This window comes from Zeus faber, assembly GCF_960531495.2.
Source record: "Zeus faber genome assembly, chromosome: 18".
Classification (NCBI taxonomy): domain Eukaryota; kingdom Metazoa; phylum Chordata; class Actinopteri; order Zeiformes; family Zeidae; genus Zeus; species Zeus faber.
Genome location: NC_137210.1, coordinates 16,010,316 through 16,028,707, shown reverse-complemented (window position 1 = coordinate 16,028,707; position 18,392 = coordinate 16,010,316). Strand labels below are relative to the sequence as shown.

At 44.8% G+C, this 18,392-nt stretch overlaps 1 protein-coding gene across 4 annotated transcripts in view; it reads right to left on the bottom strand.

Annotated features, from left to right (window-relative positions):
• LOC307244121 (dedicator of cytokinesis protein 9) overlaps positions 1 to 18,392 on the bottom strand; it is a 77,971-nt gene that overhangs the window by 13,754 nt on the left and 45,825 nt on the right. For all 4 annotated transcript variants that reach the window (XM_080019166.1, XM_080019164.1, XM_080019165.1 and 1 more), the window contains exons 8-34: positions 16,508 to 16,682; positions 15,625 to 15,677; positions 13,283 to 13,357; positions 13,032 to 13,172; positions 12,481 to 12,693; positions 10,633 to 10,755; positions 10,144 to 10,226; positions 9,771 to 9,893; positions 9,512 to 9,591; positions 9,167 to 9,354; positions 8,951 to 9,016; positions 8,753 to 8,845; positions 8,366 to 8,489; positions 7,542 to 7,660; positions 6,977 to 7,063; positions 6,743 to 6,832; positions 5,773 to 5,888; positions 5,051 to 5,120; positions 4,818 to 4,943; positions 4,507 to 4,578; positions 3,960 to 4,106; positions 3,684 to 3,767; positions 2,866 to 2,977; positions 1,853 to 2,031; positions 1,641 to 1,757; positions 1,423 to 1,534; positions 1,197 to 1,330 (exon numbers count right to left, since the gene is read on the bottom strand). In XM_080019166.1, coding sequence (XP_079875292.1) covers positions 1,197 to 1,330; positions 1,423 to 1,534; positions 1,641 to 1,757; positions 1,853 to 2,031; positions 2,866 to 2,977; positions 3,684 to 3,767; positions 3,960 to 4,106; positions 4,507 to 4,578; positions 4,818 to 4,943; positions 5,051 to 5,120; positions 5,773 to 5,888; positions 6,743 to 6,832; positions 6,977 to 7,063; positions 7,542 to 7,660; positions 8,366 to 8,489; positions 8,753 to 8,845; positions 8,951 to 9,016; positions 9,167 to 9,354; positions 9,512 to 9,591; positions 9,771 to 9,893; positions 10,144 to 10,226; positions 10,633 to 10,755; positions 12,481 to 12,693; positions 13,032 to 13,172; positions 13,283 to 13,357; positions 15,625 to 15,677; positions 16,508 to 16,682 — 3,102 coding nt within the window. The remainder of the gene's footprint in view (positions 1 to 1,196; positions 1,331 to 1,422; positions 1,535 to 1,640; positions 1,758 to 1,852; positions 2,032 to 2,865; positions 2,978 to 3,683; positions 3,768 to 3,959; positions 4,107 to 4,506; positions 4,579 to 4,817; positions 4,944 to 5,050; positions 5,121 to 5,772; positions 5,889 to 6,742; positions 6,833 to 6,976; positions 7,064 to 7,541; positions 7,661 to 8,365; positions 8,490 to 8,752; positions 8,846 to 8,950; positions 9,017 to 9,166; positions 9,355 to 9,511; positions 9,592 to 9,770; positions 9,894 to 10,143; positions 10,227 to 10,632; positions 10,756 to 12,480; positions 12,694 to 13,031; positions 13,173 to 13,282; positions 13,358 to 15,624; positions 15,678 to 16,507; positions 16,683 to 18,392) is intronic.

Genomic DNA, 18,392 nt, shown 5'->3' with positions numbered 1-18,392 from the left:
GCAGCACTTGATGATTTAGGAATTAATAAAGAGTCGCACTGCAGGTTGAGAAGTTGAACTCCACTCGCAGACTAACTCTGTCTTACATGCAATGGCACACAAATACTCCGTGTTGTATGCTCAGCATGCTGACAGCACGGGTTTTAAAAAAAAAAAGAAAAAAAAAGAAGATGAAATGAAACAAACAAAGAAATCCAACACATAACAAAAAGTGAAAAAAAAATCCTATCCTTAGGATTGCGACACTGCACACAGGAAAGGGGTCGGAAAGTAAAAAAATAAATAAAATAAAATAATCTCAGTTTGCGTGCCGGTTTGAAACCCCCCCATGAAGCCCTTAAGCAGCCCCTCCTGCTTCGTGATGCCAGAGGAGCGATGGAAAACACCTGGCAAAGAAAGGGCTCAAAGGGAAGGGCTAGAAACACACACTTCCACGCACACTCTGGTATTCCCAGACGGGACACGCCTAGGAGGGGAGGACGGCGAGTGGGGAGGTTGGGGGGTATTTTAGTACTTGGAGCGTAAGTCCGGACGGCGGGATGGCGGCCGCCGCGCAGGGGACAGAGAGGAGCGAGAAGTCCATAGTGACGCGCTTGGTGCGCACCGAGAACACCGGCTCCTCGGCCTCCGTTAAGAGGCGGAGCACATTGACAGAGTGCCGCCGCACAAACATTTCCCTCTGCCACTGCCAGCCGTACAGGGGGGACGGGGTGGAAGGGGGGAGGCAATGGAACAAGTTAACACACAATGACTTTGTGAGGATTGAATTCCTAGCCCGCATATGGCGTTTCAAACCTCAAATCAAGGGAGAACTCATGTCTTTTTTTTCTTAGGTATTTTTTTTTTTTAAATGGTCTTGTTTTTCAATCAGTGGGAGCCGGCCCCAGCGATTGGCATCAGAATCGGACCAATTTTTTAAAATTGATCCGGTATTACATAGCTTCAGACGACTACTGTCTACCTGGAGCCCCCGTTGTACCACGCATTGCAGTACAAGATTCTGATGAAGATTCTGATCACTCGGGGTTGACTCCCAATGGTCGACAAATGCAGGTTCAGGTGAAACAATACCAGAGTTTTCCTTTAAAATACATATGTCACAGGTATACTTAGGCATTACAGAACACAAACTCGGTTTTGTTTTAAAGTGTTACAGTTGAAGTTCGACCCTTCGTCTGTTTATCTCCGAGATTTACCTTGTCCAGAGAGTTGACCTTGTCGTTGTTCTTCTCCAGGACGCTGTTGCCCGAGTCGGTGCTGATGAGCGAGCCACGGGAGTCGGCGTGGCGCACCAGGTTTATGTTGGGGGTGGAGGCCGCGTGGGGTGAGGCTGTGCAGAACGGAACAGGACTGTTAGGATCCCGACGCAAACCACCGCGCGACGTTTGATGTTCTCTTAATTCTACCGTCGCCTTCACCCACCGGTGCCAGAGATGACTCCAAACACGTCCTTGTGCAGACTGTTGTCCAGGAAGGTGCTGGACCGGGGAGGGGTCATCAGGGTGTTGGCCAATAGAGGGTCTTCTCTTCCGTTCTGGATAGAAACAAGACCATTTTTCATGGGACGGGGACTTATCTCTCGACTAGATTTTAGATAAAAGGCTGTATTCTGACAACCGGCCGCTAGGGGGCAGCCTTACATTGTTGGAGTGGTTGACGCTGAACGGCGAAACTTCCTTCACGTTCAGTCTGTTGACGTTCTCCTGAAGGAGGCCGAACAAGGGCAGGTAGAGAGTGGCCAGCCGGGCCTGCTGACTCTGACACACCGAAAGAAAAAAAATGTCCATTGAGATCACAAAAGCCCCCCCCGAGACAAGCACCTGAGGCGGGGGCGGAGGGACCTCCTCCCTACCTTGGAGGTGTAGCGGTCGTCGAAGGTGTGCTTGATCATCAGGTTCTTCAGAACCTGGATGGAAATCTGACGGATCTCTCTGAACTCCTGCAGCGCGGTGCCCACCTCCCTGAGGAGCATGCCCACCAGGAAGTGGTTCTTACAGAAGTCGTCCGTCAGGGAGTAGTCCAGCTGGAGGTCTGGAAAAAAGGGGGGGAGGATAAAAAGGGAAGAAAGCCTTAAAAAAAACATCTTCAACACCTAAGCCAAATCACTTATTTGGTGATTTGAGAATAATACGTTTTACTCTGTTTAACATACAGTATTAATGATTTTGTGTTTTTGTTTTGATTTATTGTGACGATTTTCTTTGTTGGCGGAGTGGATGAAGCTGATTTTTTGAAGGGGAAATCTATGAATCAACAAACATCAGTTAAGTTAGTCCAGAAACAGTCAGCATGCAGCGCTGTTCAGAAGAGTCAGATATTGGAATGAATAGGAGTTCATATCATAATGAAATACATCACCAGGGTTATTCTTGTTAATGCCTGTAAATACCAAACTGTTGAGTGCAATGGAAGCTCAACACGTCAAAATGATCATTGTGTCCACCGATGTATTAATAATAAACTCATTAATAGTTTATATTTATACATTCAACTATCACAAGTAAAAAAAAAAAAAAGATGTGTAATCACCCCAATCACACAGCCTGTGATTCTACTGAAAAATTCAAAGAGTTCAGATTTGAAAGTGAATCATCAGACCCGATGCGACCACCGGAGGAGAGATGTCGAAATGTTTTCACTATGCGGCACACCTCACACCTACCTAGTGAAGTGTCATAACACTCCATGTTGGGAGTTAGAAAGTTAGCTACGTGTTGAGAGAGAGGAAGAACACAAAATATGAAGACTTTGTCCGTGCAGATTAGGTGAGAGAATCTGTGCATGGAATATAAACTTTAGTGTTATATAGTCAAATTTTATGAGACACTTTGAAGTAACCACTGGGACAGAGCTGAAGCAATTCACCTTGAAATCTCTGTATGCGTCCCTTTCCAAAGGGCATGGGCAGGTTTAAGGGGACGTAGTGCTCGTGGTTGCAGAGGACGCGCAGGAACTCGAACTTGAACTCAAACAGTGTCTGTATTTCAAAACAGATGCATTAAAAAAGCAAAAAAAAACAAAAACCCTATACTGCTCAAACATGATCAAATCTACCTCTTTGCCTGAGTGGAGATTGAAATAAAAAAATAAACCTTTTGTTTTGCCCATTTTATTTTTGGGAGACCGTTTTTGTAGTCTTTAAAATAATTGTAAGTCATTATTTAAATACAATTAAACAATTAATTAAATACATTTTTAAAAGTTAAAAATGTATTTAAAAGTTTTTTTTTTTAGTTAAACTATAAAGGAAGGCATCAATGTATGTCCTTCGATTATCTAAACAACCGTTCATCCGATCGACTTCACACTTGGCGGGTGTGTCGCTAGGGAACCGAGGACGTGCAGTGTCGATTTTGTTGCAATTTGGACACGCGACACATGTAATATTAATAAACTTGGAATAAACAAGCGAACAGCGAGCCGCTCAGCTCTGTGCAAGAGCGGGGCGGGGCTTAAGGGCTCTGTGACTTGAGTCCCGTACATTCGCAGTGCAGCCCATTCTTAACGGGCATGTTCTGAACGGGCACTGCCCTAGTCAATTAAAATACGTAAAATGAGACCATGTTATCACTAAATATTTTATGAACATGCATTTTTCTAAATTATGATTTCTAAATTAGAATAATTCCGTTAATATTGACCTTGTTAAAAAAAAAAGTAATCCTATGGATGGTCCTACATACTTTGGGGTCTCCGGGCACAAAACAGTTGATGTAGTTGTTGATTTGCTTGAAGACAAAGCCTCTGTCCATCAGCGTGAAACAGCGCTGCAACACAAATTGGGCAATATTTACTGTAGACCTCAAACTAACAATGTAATTAAAAAATATATATTTCATTTGACGCTTCCATGTGTGTCAATGATGATATTGATGGTTCAGACTGTCAAAGGATATCTGTGTTGATATTATTAATAACAACAACATCAACCTTTCTAAACCTTCCAAATCCGTCCTAACCTTGATGAAGACCGCCAGGCTGTGGTTGGCGTTCCGGGCGGCGTCCAGGTTGTCCTTGTACTTCTGCGTGACGTGCGGCATCATCATGTTGACCAGCGTCTCCACCGTGTGATGGAAGGACGCTGAGAAGCGCTGGTTCCTCGACAGCTGAGAAGCACGGCGCCGGGGCTCGTCACACATTTTTCTCTTCCGAGTACAAATCTGAAGCCTCTGAATTCTACAGAACGATTCTGTCCCTCCCGTTTCCCCCGTCTAGCCTGACCTACTCCCGTGGGAGAACATTGGTTTTCCACCGCGGGCTCTGGATTACACAGATTAATGCCGGCGGAGGGGTAATGAGAGGAACGTGGTCGGTTATGGGGTATGTATGAATGCGGCCTGTTAAAATGCACAGCAGACTGGGGGAGGCAGCGGATGCAAAAGGCCTCCACTGTGGTATTGTGGTTGTCCACAAGACCGGGCACGCCGTGAACCTGCGGCGCTGCAGTAAAACACACAGTCAAAACCTCAGTCTGAGTCAAGGGAACGTGCACGTGTTGGGACTTACCTTCACTTTGCAACTCTCAATCAAATACTGGGCCATGGACTTGACTAAGGCTTCAAAGAAATACCAGGAGTACTGCGGGGCAGAGACAACATTTCATATTATCAGTGACTATCTTTGTAAAAAATGTTTTTGTGGCATGAGTAAGAATGTTAACAATTCTTCAAATGATTAATAATCACAATATGTTATTGAATTGTCATGATAATTGTCAATGTTTACATTGACAATATGTTTTATTTGATTTATTTATCAATTTTTTATATAAAAAAATAAAATAAAAATTGTGGTTTTGAACATAACTAGAACATTACCTTGAGCAGCTTGTTGCTGGTGAGGAAGTCGGTGGACGGCTTCAGTATCGCCGTCATGGCTTTCGCCAACTCCTCGTGTATCGTCCTGGTGGTGGAGGCTGTGAACGGCTCCGTCTTGAACACAAACTGTTTCGGGAGACACACACAGCGCGAGGGACGCGTCATTTCTCCGCCGCGGAAGAAAAACGCAGATATTATTTGTGTCGTGCAGTTGGGACTTTGAGTTTAGTCACCTTTACGTATGACCTCAGGTAGTGCTCCAGCCCCTCCTCGTGACACTGCGCCACGACGTGAATCATGACCCTGTAAGTATTCAAATTGAAGCAAAAAATAAAAATAAAACCTTTTCAGCGATGCATTTCATCATTTACATTTGTAGAAAAATCGATGTCTCTCTGAACTATAAAATATGATTTGGTATCCAAAATGACTTTTGGTCTTATATTATATTGTATATTGTAATGGTATATATATATATATAGTATATTGCAAAAATTCTTGATTTTTCTACATTTTCTCCTTGTTGACAAAACCAAGTTTGTCTATTGGCTCCGTCAATCTCTATGGAGACTTGACTTTTTGCCATCAAAGGATTTGTATTGGGAAACGTGCTGCAGAAAGCAAAGTGTCCGGGACAAACAAGCCCTGTCAAGTAAGAAAAAAGACAAAAAAAAGGGCTGAACATTCAGTCAGCATTGTTTTTACAAGATGGACAGATTTCCAGGAGCAAAGGCTGGAATTCTTGGTTTGTGGCCTATCAAGTTTTGATTAACTACTGCTGTCTCGAGTGGTAAAACAAAATATTAAAAAGTGTAAATTTAATACAAAATAACAAGGGAGCCACACCGAGAGAAAGAATCTCTTTTATAAACGCCTGGAAAAGATGTGTTTTTTCATGGTTAGACAATATGAAGGACTCAAATAAATCAGAGCAATTGAAACGAGGATCACTTGCCGGGTGACGTTGACTGCCACCTCTTCATGGGTGGCGCTGGTCAGCACCCTAAACAGCTGATTCAGGATTGTGGGCAGGAACTTGATCATCACGTGGCTCTCCATGGCGTGCAGACTCTAAAGTACAAAGACAAGTACGGTGTCGACGAGCTGCTACAAAGGGAGGTTCCTACGAGGCAGTGCGAGATTCAAAGCGGCCAGATCGCACGTGGGAAAGCGCGGCGCGGGATCCTGTGTCAACGCAGCATGTGCCGTGTGTGGGTTGCATGAGGAAGGATCTAATCACAGGGGGAAGCTTCCCCACATCCCAGGTCATGTTCCGCTGGGGGCCTAGTATCCTCATTGCTCAAACAAAGAGGAGTGAAAGCGAACACGGTATGACGTCGGGGGAAGCTAATAAAACAACAACTAAAGGACACATGAGAACATCTGTGCGCCTATTCGAAAATACCCTACGTCCTCGTTCCTGGGAAAAGGGGAAAACTGCGGCCGGTGGTGCACGAGTGAGTGCGTGCCGGACGCCCAAAGCGAGGCCTGCCAAGCCGTTTGGAGAGCCGCCAGCTGAGATGGTGGCTCTCTCCGACCTCGGTCCTGACCCCCTAGGCCATTGTTTGTGCGCGCTCTCGTGTTGACGTTTGCCCCCGAGAGCCGCGTCGGACAGAATGTGCCTCTGTTCGTGTCATTGTTTGACAGGAGGGGAAAGTGGAGTGAGATTCCCACAGATAGTAAGATCCAGCCATGTTAACATTGTCCAACTCTGCCCCCCAAATAAACAAACATCCATTTCAACACCCAGAGGCAGTCGGGCCGGAGAAAAGCGACTGAGTGATGGTCAACACGAAAGAATCGGTGACGAGCGGCGGCTGAGCCACCGGCACAAAAGAGAGAGAGAGAGCGTGAGAGAGAGAGATTAGAGAACATGAGACATCAGTGACCTAAGACCAGGGTCCACACCTAAGTTTTTGTTTTACCTTCAGGTATTTGACCAGTTCTCCTCCGGACGCCTGCACTGCGGATGCTGTACTCTGACAGTGGTGAAAGAAGTTGTGCAAATGTTGATCCTAGACAAAAAGAGGGGAGACAGAAGTAGGTTTTCAAATATCCGGGTTCTTAACCAATCAGCATCGAGTTTTAGGACAACAAAATCTAACAGATGTCTTGAAGTCGTGGGCTCTGGTTGCAGTACTAGTTAAACAATCACCAACCTGAGTGTAGACGGTGGACACGAGGTGAGTGGACACCTTGAACAATGGCTTTCCTCCATCCACCCATTTAACTTCGGGACCTGAATGCTGATATGAAACAAACCACGACTGGATTCATCAATATTCACGGCACATTGTAATGCATTTTTTCCACCCGAAGGATTGAAATGTTTTATTAGACCCAATTGAATTTCGACATTTTTACAGATATTTATCGCCATAATAAATTCCAATCCACAGTATCTACATCCCTTTTTCCTTTAAATTTAAATAATATTTCATGCCATGTAAAAAAAGAGTGTTTTGCTTTTTTTATCTGCTGGAATTTGTTGTATTATACTGTATATGGGTTTTTGTGTGTGTGTGTGTGTGTGTGTGTGTGTGTGTGTGTGTGTGTGTGTGTGTGTGTGTGTGTTTGTGTGTCTTTGTATGTATATGTGTCTGTGCGTATGTGATTTAATGGCAAACTGTCGCCCACGGTAAACAGTCATCCTATCCAAAACCTTTAACCTCGTAACCTGGTCCTGTCCTCTCTGATTCTGCGCCGTGTGAGCGTGCACGTTACCTTGCCGGCTCCGTCCTGGCAGCTGAGGTAGCCAGCGGGAAGGTTGGAGGCCACTGGGACTTGGCTCTCGTTCATTATCACCCGGCCGTCCTTCAGCAGCGGGAGCCAGGCGTAACCCACTGGGCGCAGAGACCCAAAACTGGACATTAACGACACACTCGTGCCAAGCGCAGAGTCATACGTCACATGAAAAACCATGAGAGCCCCAAAGTGTCCCGGAACAAATGTGCTTGGCCCTTGTATAAAAACCGCCGGACAAAGAACGGGCTAAAATTCTCGACAATGTTGCACCCGTTTTTTACAAAATAGGCAGCTGTACAGGAAGCCAAAGATTCTTGGCTGGCATTCTCGGTTGGTTGTGATTGACTACCGCTCCCTCTAGTGGTCAACGATCAACACCGTCACGTAAAAACCGTCAGAGAGAATGCGAGGCCGGTGTCAGTGTAAGTAATTGCTCAAGGCATTTTGACAAATGAAAACACAAGATGATTGGCCCTTTACCAATAACCGTACTTGCTTGTACATGTGAACTTGCGCTGTCTGGCACAAGAGCGAAGAATGACTAGAAACGGCAGGATGTGTTCTCGCACTGGCAATCGGTTGGTGACTTGGCAACCAGGGTTGAATGAGATATCCCGGCATCTAATTAAAGGTTTAAAATACGACGGGGGAAAAAAATAATAATAGCCCAACCCACGTTTTTTTGTTCCTGAGAACAAACTGGAAGGATAAACTTTCCAGTCATACAAGTCCCTTCTTGAGTACTTAATTGCGATAAACAGCCATTGTTTGAGGAGCGCACTCGTGGATATGTTGAGTCTCACCTTGCATCTCCACCATGTCTCTCTTCTTGGTGCTGGCCTTGCTGTTGCTGTCGCAGCTCACGTGGTAGAAGGTGAAGAGCAGATGGTGTTTGCCATGGAGCTGGGTGGGCAACTCAATCTTGATCTGCAAGGGTGAGAAAAAAAGACGGGGTCGATATAAACAGATCTTCATCCCGTTTACCGAAGTTGTGGGCAAAGTTTAGCCAAATGCAATTTGAAACACTCTTCTACATCAAATAGGACTCCAGATTAAATATTCAACCGCAGAAATCACGGCGTCTTATTGAGATGCCGTCACGGCCAAAGAAGGTTCGAGACGCCTCCACCACTCGCCGAAGCCGTTTACTAGCCAGCCTATCTGTACCAAGTTCTCTGCGGGCATCCCACCTCGTCGTAGAACTCAGGGTTGTGCTGATGATGTAATACTGCAGCAAAGGCGTTTTTGGTAAACAAGGGTCCTCCCGGTCGCCCGTAGATGCACTGTGGAAAGATTCCAGGAGTTGGACGGGAGAATGCTCTTTTCCAATCATTTTTCCCGAGACGAGGAGCGCCGCCTGGGGACGCTTAGCCCACGCGACGGTTTACCTTGAGGGGAGCGGCCTCCTCCTCGTCAGAGTCCTTGAACTCGATGCACACAGCGATGTTTCTCGCCTGTGGAGCCACAAACAAAATGACAACTTTAAAGCAAAAAGTCGCGGTAGGAATATTTATTGTATTACTGTATAATGATGGGGTGGGTAAAAAAAACAAACCAAAAAACACCTGCAAATCAACTCAAAGCGCAGACTCCGCTTTTAATACCTTGGTGAAGGATTTCTGACTGTCGTATTTCAGGTGCCTGGGGTAGACGTAGAGGTGGTTGTTGTAGATGGTGAACGGCTGCGAGCACTTGGCGATGCACGGCACAAACTCCTCCACTTCAAAGAACACGCTGGTCCTCTCACCAATATCAAACTGTTTGACGGGAATGTAGGATGAGGTAACACAATCTGGAGAGAGGGATGGACGGAGAGGGAGAGAGAGCGAGAGAGAGAAGGCAGAGAGAAAATAAACAACGCGCAGACACCGTGACCGATCTGAGCCGAGTGGGAAAGTCTTCCCCCCCCCTTTCATCCGGGCTCGACGGATTGTGTTCGCAGGACTTACTCGTCAAGTCCGGGGCCACGTTGTCGATGGTAACGTCGAGGTTTCCCAGGATTACAGGTAGCTTCGCCATCTTCTCCGGCCTGAGGGGGGAAAATAAACAAGAGGTTTGAAGCCTGTGTTATCGTCTACGGGGGGAAAAAGCGGAGGAGGGGAACGCTGCCAGGGATTTAAGAGTGCAGGTAAAGTGGATAGCGGTCAAATGTTTTCAAAGGCGGGGAAATAAGTCACGCCTTCACCTGGAAAGAGAACGGCCACTTACTTTCTGAAGTCAGCCAGCAGCTTGAACATGTCGTCGTTGGACAGCTTGTTGCTGTCCTGCCGGTAGAGCGCTGAGAAGCGGGCGCTTTTGTCCAGTGTCCCAGATGCATCTTTAAACAGAGGCCTGAAACAGAGGAATCATCAGAGACAAATACTATCATCTGGCTGCCACACTTGTTTTGTCACATGCTTATAAATATTTCTCTTTGGCCATTTTTTTTTTACAGAAAAGACTAAATACACTACGCTAGACTAAACTATATCCACCCAGAATGTACTGTACCAAAACTAGCTCTTAAAAAATACTTCATTCAATGCCAATGTTCTTTATTTTTAACTAGATATACTGAGTTCAAGGTCTTATACTGCTATACCTTGCTGCCCAAGCAAAGGGCATCCGGTAGTGACCCAAACGACCGCACGCCAACTTGGCGTTTTTCAGCACTTTCTGCGCCACCTGGTGGAGGAGAAGGGAAACCGCCTTATTGTAAACTCTGGGACGTGAGGGTTCTTAGTTTCACTCCCACAAAGTTCAAAAACAGTTGCCAAGTCGAACCCTTATCGACACAAAGCCACACACACACACACACACACACACACACACACACACACACACACACACTGAATACCGCATAAACACTTCGATCCTGAGCCAACGAAACCCCTGAACCCCATTTTGCGCAGCCAAAGCCAATGTTTGTGTTGAACATTTGTGCAACTGACGGGCGCCTCTCGCGAAGACGATTGGCTCGCCTGGTACGATTGGCTCGCCTGGTACGATTGGCTCGCCTGGTACGATCTGAAGGAATCTGCTGAGCAAGAGGGAACGTGTGCAGTCGAGATGTGCGCGTTTGGGTCCATACCTTGGTGGAGTCTGAACTCTTCATGTAGGGCTCGGCACAGTGGGCGATTCCCCCCTGGAGGACCTTTTCCACGCGAGCCACCAGGAAGATATCTGGGTGCGGACACGTTACCGAGAAGACCCCCTGCGTTCACCGGGACAGGACATGTGAAGTGTGAGACGCAAACGTTCATTTCCTGATACCGCGCATCGATATCAGCGCAGCGCAAGATCTGGCTAAGTCTGGCAGGAGAGGAAGGAGGTGTTATTGCTCATCGTTTAGAACAGTCGAGAGGCTTGAATGTCTACAGCAACAAGTGTGAAATAACACTGAGGATCTGAAAATGAAAAGGGCTGAGTGATGTTATATTATGCCTCTGAACTGAGAAGCTACAGTAAGAGCTACGGAACAGAACGGGATTTAGACTCATTTTACACAAACAGATTTTTTTATTTTCAAGTTATTAAAAATCTGTTTCATTTTAGATCAATTCAAGTTATTGAACGTAATTTCAAGTGATTTATGTTAATGTTAAATTCAAGATACTAACTAATAGTAACATTTCAAGATTAATTGAAGTTTTTGTTTTAAATAATGTTAATGCTGCTTGGTTCAATTGGGGTTATTTGGTCTCTACTGCACATTTAGCTTGCAATTTCCCTTTTTAATCTACTGCTGGTTCTTTTCTTTTACTTTTCTTTTCCAGACCACCTGGCAATCCTGTTACAGCCCGACTACACCACAAGACTGCACACCAAGTGTTCTGAAGAACTGTGCTCAACAGCTGGCAGGTGTGTACACAGACGATTTTTAACATCTCTCTCAGACAGGAAGCAGTCCTTACAAGTCCTCCTTTATAGCACCGGTCCCTAAAAAGTCAAAAAACATCCACAATGAACGACTTTAGGCCAGTGGTCGCCACGAATGCCCGGAAAACCTGGTTCTCCACTCCTCAAACTCTGTGGTCCCAGACACGGTGGATCCTCCAGTTTGCCTACCGCCCGAACAGATCAGCGGACGACGTGGTGGCCCTGGCGCTTCACTCTACGCTGGAACACTTGGGACACTAACAGAACATATGTACGCATGCGACCTTGGGAGTGCCAGCGCCCACCTGGTAACTGGATCTTGGATTTACTTACAGACCGACCGCAGGTGGGTAGGATGGGAAATAAAGCTCTCTGCTGAGCCCACAATGAGCACAGGAACCCTCCCCAGGGCTGCTCTCATAATTAAATATGCAAATGACACGACCATCCTTGGCCTAATCAAAGGTGGGGACGAGTGACCGCACAGGGAGCTGGTGAAAGAAAAATCACCGTCTATGGAGAGGAGAGCAGATATCTCTGTCATACAGAGTCTTTGCCCAATCCTTTGTTTTTCGTGCAACCATTTTATTTTATTTCTTAGGTATACATGGTGTTTATTTGTTGTGTGCCATACTGTTATTTCTTCATTGTTAAACTCAATATAGTGTTATATTTATTACAGCTCCTTTAATCACCATTTTATGTTTGCAAAGTTGACTCTGAGAGAGACGCATAAGAATTCCAATGTGCGTGTACTGCCCCTGTACCTGTGCAGAGGGCAAATAAATCGAATCTGAATCTGAAATTGTTCTACTGGTCAGCCTGTATATGTGCAGTAAATAAAGTAAAGTAAACCAACATGAGAGATTTAAGTATGTTTGTTTTAACAGAGAAATTTCACTTTCTAAGCATGACTAAGCATCACTCTCTGTACAAAAGAAGGAAATAACATGTTAAAGGGGATTTTTCAGCAATTTTCAGCATTAAAATGGCCCAAACAGTATGTTTATGATTTTTTTTTTTTGCTGAAATTTGGAAATGACTGCCGTGACGTGTTCACCTGTCTGGGATACTGCAAGGAGGCCTCTGGTAGGCCGTGAACCACCCGTTGGCCACCGTGCTGCGTCTCCCCGCCGCCGTTCATGTACTGGCTGGTGGAGCTGGGCACCATGCCCCTGACTGACGGGTGGTTCAGGTCCACGTGGAAATCCGAGGAGATCTTCCTGCTGTTCTGGATGTCGAACAACGACAGGGTAACGTAGAACGGTTCGACCTGACGGAGGAGAAGCAGAGGAAGGCATGAGGGGGTCTGAGTGGCAGAAAAGGGGCCTTCCCATAGAGAACGTTTGAAGAATACCGAAGAGAATATATGAGTTACGATACTGTAATGTTATGTTGAGTCTTTGAGATAGATCCTGTGAGGGACAGCGGAACGCTTCCTCCTTCTAACACCGCCGAGCTTCTGGCTCTGAGTTACCACGACAACCGACACAAGCCACGACAAGCCGTCGCTTCCTTTCGTTAACATCGTTACCGGGGGGGGAAGGATATTGGAGATAACATTGGACTTGATGGATCGCGGCTAAGGAAAGAAAGCGGTGTCGGCCGTACGTTGGTGGTGGGTCCTTCCTCGTTCTCGGCCACGCAGCACTGCAGGTTGAACGACAGGTCGTTGCAGTTCACCAGGATGCGCTTCCCGAACTTCTCCTCAAACTGCTTGATGTCCGGCTCAATTCCTGAGAAATCCAGTTTCTGTGGGGAGTAAAATAACACACACACAAAAGAAAGAAAAGGTGCTGGTCTACTCGGTTTCACGTTATCATGTGGAGCTTAGATGGATTCTGTGTTTTACTATCTGTTACCTGCGTGTCGGGGTCCAGAATGAACAGCTTCAGTCTGGTTTCATTCCTCATCTTGGATTCAATGTCTCGCGTGCTCTGCGGAGAGGTATTTTATTATTTATTGTGGTATTTATTTTACATCCAGCCAGGCCGTGGCCTTGCACGACAGTGAAAATAATCAGCGATCAAATGATATTATCGTCGGGACAACTGCGGTAGTCTGTGTGCGTCTGGAAATCAGGTTTCAAGCTGATGGAGACCGGGCAGACAGGTCCAGTGGTGGAGGTCAGCTTTTTCCAGCACAAACAGCACAACCCACTGGTTTCCTTCCAGACCAGAGTTCCATAACAGCAGATGCAAAGATTTACGACAATGAACGTATCAAAGCAGATGTCGTTTTATGGTTTGATGAACTTGAATCCCAAACTATAGATGTTCCATTCAGTATATGAATTTAATGTACATTTAAGGCTTTAGTTTATCACCATATGAAGGGGAGGGGGTTCTCATTTTATCGCCTCCCCAGTCTGGTTTTAGGAAGCAACACAGCATAGTAACTGCTGCCAAGAAAGTAGTAAATTATATTGTGGAAACCATGGACGCCAATAACAATTGTACTGGCCTTTTTATTAATTTGTCTAAGGCATTTGATACTGTTGGGCATGGAATTTTATGACAGATCAGATATAGGCCTATAAGACCAAGCTGTTGGTTGGTTCTTAAATTACTTCTCCAACTGTAAGCAATGTGTGCAGTTCAGTGGTCTTTCCTACAGCTTTCTTAATGTCACCAAAGGTGTGCCACAAGGTTCGGTTTTAGGACCCAACCTTTTCACCAAAATATTAATGCATCTGTCCATCTTTATGCCAATGATACTATTGTATATTGTTGTGCGAGCACTGTTGCCATGGCATTTGAACATCTGCAGTCTGCATTTTGACACTATTCAGTGGCACCTGTTCCACCTCAGACTGGTGTTAAACGCAGAAAAACCAAGAACATGTTTTTTTTTAACAAAACGACGGTGCCAGCTGTTCTTCCCTGCATCATGTCTTTACAAGGGACTCCTATTGAAACTGGGACCACCTACAAATATTTCGGCATCACAACTGATGAAAGCCTTCTTGTTGTTGCCAGTTGTCTGGCTCTCTTGGACTCTGGGGATGTTTTGTACACGAATGCCTCAGCTCGCTCTCTTCATCTGTTGGACGCCGTCTATCACAACAGATGTCCTGAGATTCATAACCGACTGTAAACTCCTCACACACCATTGCGCTCGTACAAGTACAGCGTGCTTGAACTTTGGTCAACTGGTCATTATCCATGCGCAAAGCTTTGCACTGGTATAAATTCGTATATGAATCCATCCTTGGATTGCCGCCCACCTACTTCTTCACTTACATTTCGTGTAAACAGTGCTGCTATAGCCTACGCTCCCAGGGCTTCATAACTCCCTCCATCCCCCTCAGTCCGTACACAGTTTGGTAGAAAGGCCTTCTCCTACGCTGCCCCCTCAACCTGGAACACGCTACAGCAGGATCTGAAGCTGTCATTCATGATTCTCCTCAGGGATTTTAAACTACTTTTTAGAAATAGGGAGAGAGCATCTGTGGGGCTTTGCTCTTGTATATAGAATTTAAAATAGGATAACCACTTTGCCAATTATCACTATTATCAATTGTGTTCTATTTTGTCTCTGTATTGAATGTCCAGTCTGTCCGTAATTTTGTGTTTTATTGCTGCTGTTGTCTTGACAAGGTCTCGTTGAAAAAGAGACCGCGTGTCTCAATAAGACTTCCTGTCTCAACAAATGTTAAATACTTTTTTTTTCATAAAACAACAACATGAGGAAGTGTAGGAATACTATTTTGTGTTTTTCTAAAGGATGGATTCACCTTTTTTTGACACAGGCCTTATTAGTTGAATTAAGTTTATCCATAGTAAAGCCTTCTGTGAATTGTACTGTGAACAGATGGGATGATGGGAATGATGGGAACCAACATTTTAATGTCTGGCTTGAAAAATAGTAAACCTATTCCCTAAACAAATTATGGGAAAACAGCCCATTTAGGGATGTCAATGTGCCTTATGGAGTAGTTCTATATCTCCTTTTATCGTGGCATTTTATTATTATTATTATTATTATTATTATTATTATTATTATTATTAATAATAATAATAATAATAATAATAATAATAATCAATTTGATCTGTATTTATTTTTTCACCATATTTTATTATTCATTATTTTATTTTTGTTATTATGTATTGGTTATCATCATCATCATCATCATCATTATTGTTCATTTAAATATTATACTGTAATTATTAGTTATTATACTATTATTAACAGTAATAACTACCTGAAAGCTGTCCATGCTTCCAGAAGAACTGTCTGACTTTGCCATGTCATCATCTGGAAGACAGAAAATGAGTAATAAGTCAACACAGCCACGGAGAAACACAACCTTAATATCACACTGACATTAAGGATTTGATATGAACAGTGATTCGACAGCGACGCAGGGATCAGTCATGACCAAGAATCAGAAGGAGATTAGATGCTCGGATCCCTGAGTTGTTGTTTTTTTTTCTTCCCCCTGTGTTTATAAGACAATTCATAAAGCCGAGGAGTTGAGAAAGATTAGTGCGGCTCTTTGTGCGGAAGCACCGAACCTCCTTCCCCCTGGCAACGCGCTTCCTAAGAGAGAGGAGGTGAGTATTAAAAAACCTGGGTGGTCTCGCACCGCATCGGCAAAAACCAAAACAGAGAAAGCCAGGAGGAAAAACAAAATAGCAGGAGAATCGAGGCACCGGTAATTGATATAGGTGTGGACGAACAACTCAAAGAGTTTGATAAACAAGCCGAGTAACGTACACCCATGTCAAATTAAAATAAGCCTTAATGATGAGCTGCTCTGCTTAATGCACCAGTTACCTTTAAAACCTGGATGGAGCCGCCTAAATCATCCTCCCTCCCAGACAACATTTACTGTATACACATCCTAATTCCTAAATGAAAGAGTTGTATATCCACATATTTGATGCATTGGGTGTTGCTGGGGGGAAAAATCAGTATATCAATGTCCTTTTTTAAATAAGCGAGAGGGAGACAATGTTTTGATACCAAACAGAGAAACGCCATTTAAATTCCCCTTCATCCTTCATGTTACTCTCACCGCATCTGGCAAACCTCCAGATGAAAATTTAAAAAAAAAGAGAGAAAACAGACACACACACACACACCATCGTGGATATCCCCGTTCCTCTTCTCCTGCATGGCGATCTCGAAGCTGCTGTGCAGGATCTTGTTGAGTGTGCTGATCCAGTCCTCCATCTCTCCCTCGCTGTCGGACGCCAGCAGGTACGTGCTCTTGTCCTGCATCTTCAGCTCGAAGGCGAAGCGCCGCACTTTGTTGTTCTGCAGCGAGAGAAAAAAAAATAATAATAATAATAATAAAGCTGAAAATGAAAGCTGGTGAGATTTTGAGGTCTTTACTGGATTTTGGCAAATTAGGAGTGTGCGGCTTTCATCGAAAATGTGGGGGACCACACACTCGTGTGGACAACAGTTCTAAATAAACGACACGAGGGCCAGAAATATCTGAGAGCTCTGTTATTGAAAGTTGGGAGGTCGCGTCCGTGCCAGGTATTGCATGATTGATAATCTCGGTTTTCACGTTTTCCACATTTCACACCGCGAGTGTGGCAAAGTAAGGACGATGTTCCAAATTCACGGGCAAAAAAATCGACAAAGGCCTCCCGAAAGCAGCAGACGCTTAAGTGTTATCGATTTGTTGTTATATAATCCGCCTCAATAAGTGCACATAATAATCCTCAGAGTGAGGCATTGCTAGATCATTCACCAAAGATCATATGAAAATCACGTTTTGTGCTCAGACACAACAAGGAAAGCAAAGTAAAATTGTCCAATATATCTGTGCGCACATCATTTCCAACACTTCTGTATTTAGCAATAAAATTTGGAAAAGGCTGGTCACAGCCTGAGATGGATTTAATTTCTCCGCCGTGGAGACGAGACGGGGAGGGAGAGAGAGTATTTCCATATGTGCGAGAAGAAGCCTCTGCCAGGACTGACAGCGGAGTTACTAAAGAGACCCGAGCTGCTGAGCTGAGCCAAGAGAACCAAGCCGGAGCCGGAGGGGTTAAACTTTGACCTCCAATCAACTAGGATGGAGCTCCGTCCAAGTCCGGCTGCGGCCTCAGCGGATCTCTAGCCGAGCGCGGTTGCGGAGACGCGTTCGTCTGCCGGCGTCGGAGACGCGTCGCTATTTGTGTTTTCGATCAAATATTCACGACCTTTCTATCAGAGAGACGGGGGCGGCCGCTGGGATGGTTGTCGTGGTTATCACAGACTTGTGGAAACAGCGCCGAGGGAAGTGTCTGGGAGGGAGAATCATTAGCTCCAGGCGAACTGAGTAAACACCAAAACGGCTTCACGGGGGTGTTCGTGGACAAGAATCGCGGAGGAGTCATCAACAAGGGAATCATCATAATAATAACTGCACAGCAGCCAGGAAGACTTATCCTGACTTGTCTAAATAAAACAGTGAGAAAAAAATAAAAATCATCCGTGAAATGTGAACTACAAAGTCACAAAACAGATAAAACTCATCTCCCTGAGTGCCGTTCGACCGTTGAATTTTGTGAGGCCTCTTTCGCAACTTTACTGGGACCAAGGCTAAGCAAGCGAGTTGGTCTGCGAATCCGTACCAACCCAGTTTGTTATGAAGACAAAGAGATGGGAGGAAAGAAAGAAAGAAAGAAAGAAAAGGGGGAAGATTTAATACATGTTTTTGATTCATCCAATTGTTGTGAAACAATAAACAGGACTGTATGAGGCAATTATTAAACAATAAAAAACAAGTTCGACAATAGATAACAGAGCGTGTGGTTCAAATATTTAATCATTAAACATTCAATGAATTAATCATTCAGACCTTTTTCCAGGATCTCAACCGATCCCCGCTCCGATGAAAACCAGCAGCACTTGGGGTTCAGAACCACCGAACCCCAACAGAAACAGAAACAGATATCCCCCGTTTCTGTTCCAAAAAACAGGGGACATCGGGCTTATTTGGAGAGGTCTACGAGGGAAATGGCTGGAGGT